Source organism: Hipposideros armiger, unplaced genomic scaffold (assembly GCF_001890085.2).
Source record: "Hipposideros armiger isolate ML-2016 unplaced genomic scaffold, ASM189008v1 scaffold_242, whole genome shotgun sequence".
Lineage (NCBI taxonomy): Eukaryota > Metazoa > Chordata > Mammalia > Chiroptera > Hipposideridae > Hipposideros > Hipposideros armiger.
In genome coordinates this window covers 1,592,930-1,601,700 of record NW_017731592.1, presented here as the reverse complement: position 1 = coordinate 1,601,700, position 8,771 = coordinate 1,592,930, and the positions used below count along the sequence as shown (strand labels likewise).

General features: G+C 55.6%; 1 protein-coding gene across 1 annotated transcript in view; it reads left to right on the top strand.

The window, feature by feature from the left end:
* The window catches only part of LMAN2 (lectin, mannose binding 2), a 20,762-nt gene extending 13,532 nt beyond the window's left edge, over positions 1 to 7,230 (top strand). The window contains exons 3-8 of the mRNA XM_019655620.1: positions 949 to 1,066; positions 1,697 to 1,776; positions 1,949 to 2,110; positions 2,214 to 2,328; positions 4,795 to 4,914; positions 6,551 to 7,230. Of these exons, the coding sequence (XP_019511165.1) occupies positions 949 to 1,066; positions 1,697 to 1,776; positions 1,949 to 2,110; positions 2,214 to 2,328; positions 4,795 to 4,914; positions 6,551 to 6,711 (756 nt within the window). The 3' untranslated portion in view covers positions 6,712 to 7,230. The remainder of the gene's footprint in view (positions 1 to 948; positions 1,067 to 1,696; positions 1,777 to 1,948; positions 2,111 to 2,213; positions 2,329 to 4,794; positions 4,915 to 6,550) is intronic.
* Positions 7,231 to 8,771: the final 1,541 nt, after the last annotated feature.

Below are 8,771 nucleotides of genomic sequence, written 5' to 3'. Positions count from 1 at the left end.
GCCACTCGGCCGGCCCCTGAAGTGAATTCTTGTCGAAGTATGTGTCACACTAGTTTTCGTAAGCAACTTCCTGGTGGGTAAGCCCAGGCTGTTGCCTTGCTGTGGGCCATGCCCAGCTCTGTACCTGGTATTCCTGGATGCTGCCGGGGAGCATCTGCCTTCCCCTGTATCATGGCAGCCCAGAGGCCCCAGCACATGAGCCTTCCACCCCCAGCCCTGGTGCTGTCACTACGCTGGGGCCAGGCTAGGTCTGCAAGAGGCAGGTGGTTTGCTGGCCAAGAGATTGGGGTTTGGAGTTAGCCAGACCTGGGCTTGAGTCCCTCTGTTTTGAAGGTTGATTGGAAAGGAAAATGGGGGGTGAGGGGCGAGTTTTGGAAGGTCAGAAAGGAGCTGATGCAGTTTGTGTTAAAGACCTGAAGGCCATGGGAGGTTTAGAAGACAGCACAGGCTTCCACACCAGACGGACCTGGGTGTGAATCCGGACTGTCCACTTACCTGTTGAGGACAAGTTATTTTGTCTCTGAATGTGTTTTCTGTTTTGTAAAATATGTGGCTCAAATTGGGATAGTAATCCTTCCACAAGATCCCAGGGCAGGCAGGAGCAGTGAGGATGGAGAGAAAATAGGGCTGTTGGGTTTGGTCAGTGTTGAGGAAAGTGAATCAAAGTGGAGAAGACTGGGGCTGGGCTGCGCTGGGCGGGGTCTGGGCCTCGGACTGCCTTGTGATACTGTGTGGCCTCCCCCTCGCCACCCCAGAGGCCAAGCAGCCCCCTTTCTTCCTGCTGAGAAAACTAGGGGTGTCTGTTGGTCAGTGGCACTAGTGACCCTACTGCCTGGCCCTGTTCCAAGGAACGCCCAGTCTCAGTGGGGGCAGGGTCTGTGCTGGGTCACTCCCAGCTGGCAGGAACGCCCAGGGAGCTCTGAGTGGCCCTTTCCGCTCTCCCTCCAGCCTTGCTTCCTCAAGGACTGGGAGATGCATGTCCACTTCAAAGTTCACGGTGCTGGGAAGAAGAATCTCCACGGAGACGGCATCGCCTTATGGTACAGTCGGGACCGCCTCGTGCCAGGTAGGGCTTTGCTCGCGCAGGTGGGGATACCGGTGGCCAAGGATCCTTCACTGGGCACCCCCCTGTTAGGGCGCTGCTGCTCCTCTTTGAGGAGCCCTGGGACCTTGGCAGGGTGTCCCTTTGGGAAAAGGAGGAGCTGGACCCCGCAGCTCAACTCTGTACCCCACCGGGGCCTGGCGTTGTACACCAGCTAAGAATGGTTTTTACCATTCTACCATTTTAAAGGGTTATTTTTAAAAGCAAAAACAAGGCCGACTAGGTGACCAAGACTGTATGTGACACACAAAGCCCAAAATGTTTCCTCTCTGGACCTTGACAGAAAGTTGCTATCCCTTGTGTTAAAGGCTGGGGCCTCCTCAGAGCCACCTGGTTTCCACAGGCTGGATACCCCCTTGTCACCTGAGTCCTCAGAACACATGGCTGAGTGCTGTCCCCTCACAGTGCAGGTTTTAGACTTGAGTCTTCCCTGCCACGGCCCTGAGGCCGCCCCAAGCTTTTTTCTTTGCCTGGGGGAACGACCAACAGGTCGCCATCTCTTGCCCCACCCGCACAGGCAGTACTTTGTCCTCAGGTTACTCAGGGAACAACCCCAGTTTTCCCTGTGACGAGAGCCTCTCCTTCTCATTCCAGGGCCTGTGTTTGGAAGCAAAGACAATTTCCATGGCTTAGCCATCTTTCTGGACACATACCCCAATGACGAGACCACAGAGGTAGGCCCTGCTCCCCCGAGCCCCGCAGAGCAGGACGGGAAGGGCTGGGCGATGGGGGCTGGGACGTCTCCCTGGTCCCAGCAAAGAGAAACCTCCAGGGATGGGGTGGTGGGGCCCCCACCACCTCCCGCAAGCCAGGCTGGCTGCGCAGTAACCAGTGTCTTGGTCTTAGCGCGTGTTCCCGTACATCTCGGTGATGGTGAACAATGGCTCCCTGTCCTACGACCACAGCAAGGATGGCCGCTGGACCGAGCTGGCTGGCTGCACGGCCGACTTCCGCAACCGCGATCATGACACCTTCCTGGCGGTGCGCTACTCCCGGGGTCGTCTGACGGTGAGCCAGCAGTTGGGGGTGGGGTGGCTCTTCCTGTGCTGGTTCGGAGGGACTCGGCGGGCAGGCGGGCCTAGGACACGCTTGACCCGCTGGCTGGCTGCAGGTGATGACCGACTTGGAGGACAAGAACGAGTGGAAGAACTGCATTGACATTACGGGCGTGCGCCTGCCTACCGGTTACTACTTCGGGGCCTCGGCTGGCACCGGCGACCTGTCTGGTGAGTGGGCTGAGCAAGGCATTAAGTCTCGGCATTGACCTTCCCTGCTCTGTTGGGAGTTTGTGACACAGCTGATCAGTCTCCTTGAAACTCCTTTCATTGGTTCCACACTCGCCTGATCTCTTTCTGCTCCCTGCATTGTCGGTCACCGTTGGCACGCCAGGGCTCAGTGTGTGTGCAGTCTTCTCCTGAGGAGGCTCTGAAACTGCACTCTGTAGACCCCACATGTCCATCTGCGGTCTGGTGTCACTGACCACCTGCTCCACCCGGACGCCCATCAGGCGTCTCAGCCTTCACATGCCCACTACTGAAGACCACATCTTGCCACCAAGACATAAATGACACCTCTGTCTTCTGGTTGCTCAGACCAAAAACCTTGGTGTCATTCTTTTTTTTAACAAGATCACCAGTTTATTATAAAATGATATAATTCAGGAACAGCCAGGTGGAAGAGATGCATAAGGCAAGGCTTGGGGGAATGGTGTGGAGCTTCCGTGCTCCCTGAATCTCCACGTGTTCACCAACCTGGAAGCGCTTGGTGTCATTCTTGATTCCCCTTTTCTCCTATGTGCCATCTGTCATCCATCAGCGAGTTCTGCGGGCTTTGTCTTCACAATGCAGCATACCACCTCTCGCCCCTCCTTTACTACCTGGAGGGTCCAGGCCCCCATCACTTGGACAATTGCAGGAGCCCCCCCCCCCAAGCATTCCCCTCCCTCCACGCCAGCCTCTGACAGTCTCTGTCACCACAGCAGCCAGAGTGATGCCATTAAAGCTCTCATGAGGTGTCACTGCTTCTCCACTCAGCTCTGCAGTGGCTCCCCGGCTCACTCAGAGTCAAGGCCACCATCTGTCCCCGCCAGGCCCTAGTGCCAATGCCCCCCACCCCCAGTCACCTCTGACTACGCCCTGCTCCCTGGATGTTACCTCTAGCTGTTCACACAGTGTGGCCCTCCTGCCTCGGGCCTTTGTGTTTGTGTCACCCTCTTATCTCTTTCAGGTCTTGCTCGGATGTCAATTCTTCAGTAGGGCCTTCCCTGACTCCCTGATTTAAAATTGTATGCATTCCTGCACACTCTGGGTCACCTTTCACGACTTTATTTTTTCTTAATAGCACTTAACTCTCTTGGAGTCTGCCTTATAATTTATTTTATTGTCTCTTTCCCCTCACTGAATTGTGAGCTCCATGAAGTCGGGGCTTTGTCTTTGGCCCGCAGTGAGTCTTCTGGAAGCATTGGGGTGCTGCCAGGCCTGGGCGGAACTTGTGGGTAGCCGTTGGCTGCAGTCCTTGGTCCTCTTGGCCCTCAGATGGCACCGGGCCCAGGGCCAGCTCTTCACCACCAGAATTGGGAAGCAGCATAGAGCACCGACAGAAGGCTTGTTCATCCTCTGGATAGACCTTTCCAGGGCCTGTAAACCAGCGACTGTCCAGGAGCCTCCTCCCCATGGAAGTGTCTGAGTTCACTTGGTCCCCAGAGTGTCCATTGTTTGGGGATTTTGTTTTAAAGTATTTTATATGGAAATTTTAATGGTATACCCAAAAGAGGGGAGAGTGGTCCAGTCAGCCCCCTCGTCCTGGGAATCCTTACCTACTCACTGATTACCTGGTAATCAGTTCATAGTGCATTCAGGTAATCAGACCTTGTATCATCCCTGGATCCATCACCACCCTTCCCCTTGGGTTACTTTGAATTTCATATGACAGAATTTCAGCATCTGTCCTGAGGGTTTGGGAATGGAGCCAGGTCTGTGGTAAGTGGATGTTCTCTAATCTGTTTGGAGGCCAGTAAAGAGTGATGGAGAGAGCCCTGTGTGTAGTAGTCTGACCATTCATCGGGGGGATGTGAACGTCAGTGTCTGCAACAGGCATCTTATGGGTCAAGTCACGTGACATATGCTTAGGTAGCTATTTTCATAACCCAGACCGTTGGGAGTTGGAGCATTGAAGGGATTTCCCAGGTTCACCCCAGGAAGTGGCAGCGCTCTTGTGGGAACCTCAGTCTGACTTTAGAATCGGTGCCTGTCCCTGGGCCACCAGGGGCTACGCACACTGGGCTGTTGGGTGCTGTGTGGCTCTGCCCACTTGGCCACCAAGTCCTTGCTCTTTAGGCTTCCCCTTTCCAAGCATTCCCTCAGATTTCAGTCGGTTAGCTGAGCTGATAGCAGGAGTCAAGCTGACTGGGACCCTCACCTTGGCTCTGAGTCTTGACCTCCCCATCTCAGATGTGGGGTGATCAGTTACTGTCAAATGGAGGTTCTTTCCTGCCCAGACTGGTTGGACCTGGGCCTTTCCCAGGCCTCCTCAGGTGCAGCCACTGACCGTGTGTGAGGGCCGAGCCCTCAGCCAGACAGGAGCAGGCTTCTCCCAGGGGCCCTTTATGGTCGTTTTATGTGGCTGGCAGGGACATGGGCCATGCACCCCGTTGTGGGCTCAGGCCCTTTCTAAGCTAACTGTCGGTCCTGCAGACAATCACGACATCATTTCCATGAAGCTGTTCCAGCTGATGGTAGAGCACACACCTGACGAGGAGAACATTGACTGGACCAAGATCGAGCCCAGTGTCAATTTCCTTAAGTCGCCCAAAGGTATGTGTGCGTGGCCCCTCCCAGTCTGGTCCTGGGCTGCCTGGCACGGGGCTGGGGCTGGGCCGAGGTTGGCATGGGCATGTGCCCAGGTCCCCTGTCCTTGCCAGGTCTGGCTGTGGTTGTCGCCTGCGCTCTTGGGTCAGCAAATGGTGTTACTTGGTGCCTGCTTCCTCCTGCACTCGGTGCTAGACTAAATTCCAGTAAAGCCACAGGGACGTTTATTGGTGTAGGTGACATGTAGGGCACTGATACCGCACATGCAGGACCTCAGTGAATAGCCTAGGAAGTAGGTTCTGCCGCTAGCTGAGGGAACTGACCCCTCAGGTTTCTTCAGCTAGGATATAAAGGCAAGATGTGAACTTAAGTTTTTGCAAAACCCCAAGCCTGGGCTCCTCCTGTGACACTAATTAGCCACAACTCCTCCCTCACAAAGTGAGGGTCTGGGTGGAGAAGTGAGGCCCTTGTGTGTGGAGAAACACATCCCCAAGACCCTGACATTGTGCCGGGGGCCCAGCGGGGGCATAGAGGGACCGCTCAGCCCAGACAGAGTCACCATGTTGAGCGGGAGCCAGAGTGGAACCCAGCATTTTATGTGACATCTCACTTTTTTAAGGTTCTGATTACTTTTAAACATTTTGAGGGTCACACAAATCCTGTCATAGGCCCCTGTCTTGCCACCTTTGGTTCCAGGGCTTCTGGCTGCCAGGGACTCAGAGACCACATGTGCTCCCACCCACCCAGCAACCCCATGTGGTTGGCCAGGTGGGGATTAACTTGTTTGCAGATTTGTTGGCCTGTTCTTTCCTCTAGAAGATGGTTCAAAAGCCTCCACTCAGTGCCTAGCTATGGGCTGGACGCTGTCCCGGGGCTCAGCCTAGTGACTGAGGAGGAGAAGTGAGCAGAGGGGGCCGTGGGAGCACCGAGGTTGATAGGCTGCGGGGCTGCTGGAAGTGCCTCAGTTGGGAGCTCCTGATACATTCAGCAGCTGTTACTGTCACCGCAGAGGTGGAGAGGGGCCAGAGGTGGGACCGTGTCAGCAGGCCTGCCTGGTCAGGTCTTTCGGGAAGGGAGGGTGTCAGTGCGCTCGTGGCTTGATATTACAGGCCTGGCTGGGAGGAGAATCAGGGTGGTCGGGATTCTGGGAGATGCCACAGGTGTCAAGGCCTGGTGCCTGGCAGTCATCAGTGGGGTTAGCGGCAGGGGCATGGTATGAGGCAGAAGGGCAGGGTGGAAGCTGGGGGCCTGGGGCCCCCAGGAGGCACCGAATGCATCCAGGTGTGAGTCAGGGCAGATGGGGACCTCAGAACACTGCACCAGGGGTGGGTGTGGTCTTGTGAAAGCAGATCTTGGGCCTCCCTAGCAGGCCAGGCTCTTGGGGAGCCCCGGAATCCAGTGTTCACCAGCTTCATGCAGCAGAAAGGCACCCCAGACCTCGGTCTCTGGGAACCTTGGGGTCATCCCTCTCTCCACTCCCCCGGCCCTCACCAGTACGCTGTGCACAGCCACAACCATGGGGGTGGGGTGGGGTGGGGTGGGGGTCTTGGGGCCCCCGCCCTGCTTGGCCCTGTTGGGGGCCCTGTCTGGGAGCTCCAGGCCTCTCTGCTCTGCCACCTCAGCTCCTGTTCTCCCCCCTCAGACAATGTGGATGACCCAACTGGGAACTTCCGTGGCGGGCCCCTGACGGGGTGGCGAGTGTTCCTGCTGCTGCTGTGTGCGCTCCTGGGCATCATCGTATGTGCCGTGGTGGGCGCCGTGGTGTTCCAGAAGCGGCAGGACCGTAACAAGCGTTTCTACTGAGCCGCGGCGCTCCGCCTGGGGACTGGCCTTCGGCCCCGGCACCGATGTGAACTTTTCTTTTTACTGGGATTGTCAAAGAACAACAAGACGACCTTATTTCTTAACAGTTTCAAAGAAATAGTTAAAGTATTTTCGTACATTTTGCTTCTTGCCCAGCAGGGACAGGCCGGAGGGCTGGGAGAATAAGGATTTGGTGTCCCCACAGCTGGGAACAGAAGCCCTTGCTGTTTGTCAGCATCTCAGGAGCAGGGGTTCTGTACGTGGAGCTGCACTGAGGCCTGGCACTTTTGACACTGGAGGCCCTGCAGCCGTACGGGGGTGGATGCCTGAGGACATGAGCAGGGACTTGTTCCGCGCTGCATGGCGTGTGTGGCAGAAGACGAGGCTGACTGGGAAGCTTGGCCTCTGTGTCCACTTCTGTGCTTCCTCCCGAGGAAGACCCTCCAGTGAGGCTGGAGGAGCAGTTTGGTGGGGCTCCAGTGTGACCATTTGCTAAATAAAGTGAGATAGCCACCCTCAGCTGTGTGACTGCCCTCAGGGGCATTTTTTTCCCCCCCGAGGCCGCCAGGATTTCCAGCTCTCAGCCTCATTCCCTCGGGCAGGTAGGTGCTGTGCTCCCCATTTGGGGAGTGGGGGAGACAGATCTCAGAGGTCAAGCAAAGCACAGCCAGTGCCACATAGCAAGTGGGATCATGGGAACAGGACCCTGTGCCACCTCCCACACTCTCTGGGCCTTTGGGTGAAGGGGTCCCGTGAGTAGCGGATTTGGGGTACCATGCAGAGGGTGTGACCTCTGCCCACGAAAACGAGGTTGTGGCTAACGGGGCTCTGGGATGATCTGGAAGAAGGACAGGCTGGGGTCAGTGGTGGCATTCCCTTTGGGGTGCCTCGAGGGGACAGATGGTACAGGGAATAAAGAACGTGCAGCTGAAAGTAAGTGCCGCCATTTGATTCTCCACCTGGCTGCAGCTTCCTGCTGCCATCGGTCCTCCCCTTCTCACCCCAACCCCGTCTCGGAGCAGTGTGTCCTCATCTAGTCCAGAGCCATCCTCAGTGTCCCCCCACTCACAGTTCAATAACGTTTGAGTCTCCATCTTAAAAGCAAGAGCAACCAACCCTGTCTTCCTGGTGCAACCAGGCTTTTTGTAATAAACACTCAATTAGATTCTCACTGTAAAAAGTTGTTAGTATAGGACAGCGGTTCTCAACCTTCCTAATGCCGCGACCCCTTAATACAGTTCCTCATGTGGTGGTGACCCCCAACCATAAAATTATTTTCGTTGCTCCTCTATAACTGTAATTTTGCTGCTGTTATGCATCGTAATGTAAATATTTTTTTGTTTTCCGATGGTCTTAGGCGACCCCTGTGAAAGGGTCGTTCGACCCCCAAAGGGGTCGCGGCCCACAGGGTGAGAACCGCTGCTCTAGGAGGAGGGGAAGTGAAGAGTAAGAACTCAATCTTTCTTTCAGTCACTAGAGCTCTTTGTTGAGCTGCTAACCCTCTCTTGTTGCTCCTGATGTTTCACAGGTTAGATGTTGAGAGATTGCTCACGAGCTGACAGCGACCGAGAGGTCCGAGCTCAGCTTCCCCCACACGGACTTGGGACCCTGTCCATGAAGCTGTGAGAGTAAACATGATCCTCCTTAGTGAGATATTTTAGTGAGCACTTTCCCCCAGTTTGTTTACTTGAAAGGTAGCTAGCTGAGTGCTTGCTAGATGCCAAGCGTAGTTCTGAGCAGTTGACGTGTGTTGACTCATTTCACTCCCCAACACTCACCCATGTGGATGCCAGAAATCCACAAGGCTAGGCGGCTCTGGCCTCCTGACCATCTCCCTCCTGAGGGGAGCCATGTCCTTGCCGGCACACAGCTGGGGCCTGGAGCCTGGAACTCTCCATGGCTGCTGCAACCATGTCATCAGCACCACACTTGCCATACTTGGCCTTTAATTTTTGGCTCTAGTGTGGCCTCTGGATTCCTGAATTATTAGACAGTTTGGCTGTTTGGCTGTTCCCTTGGCTGCATATGAGAGTCACCTGGAGAATGAAAGTGAGCCTGCC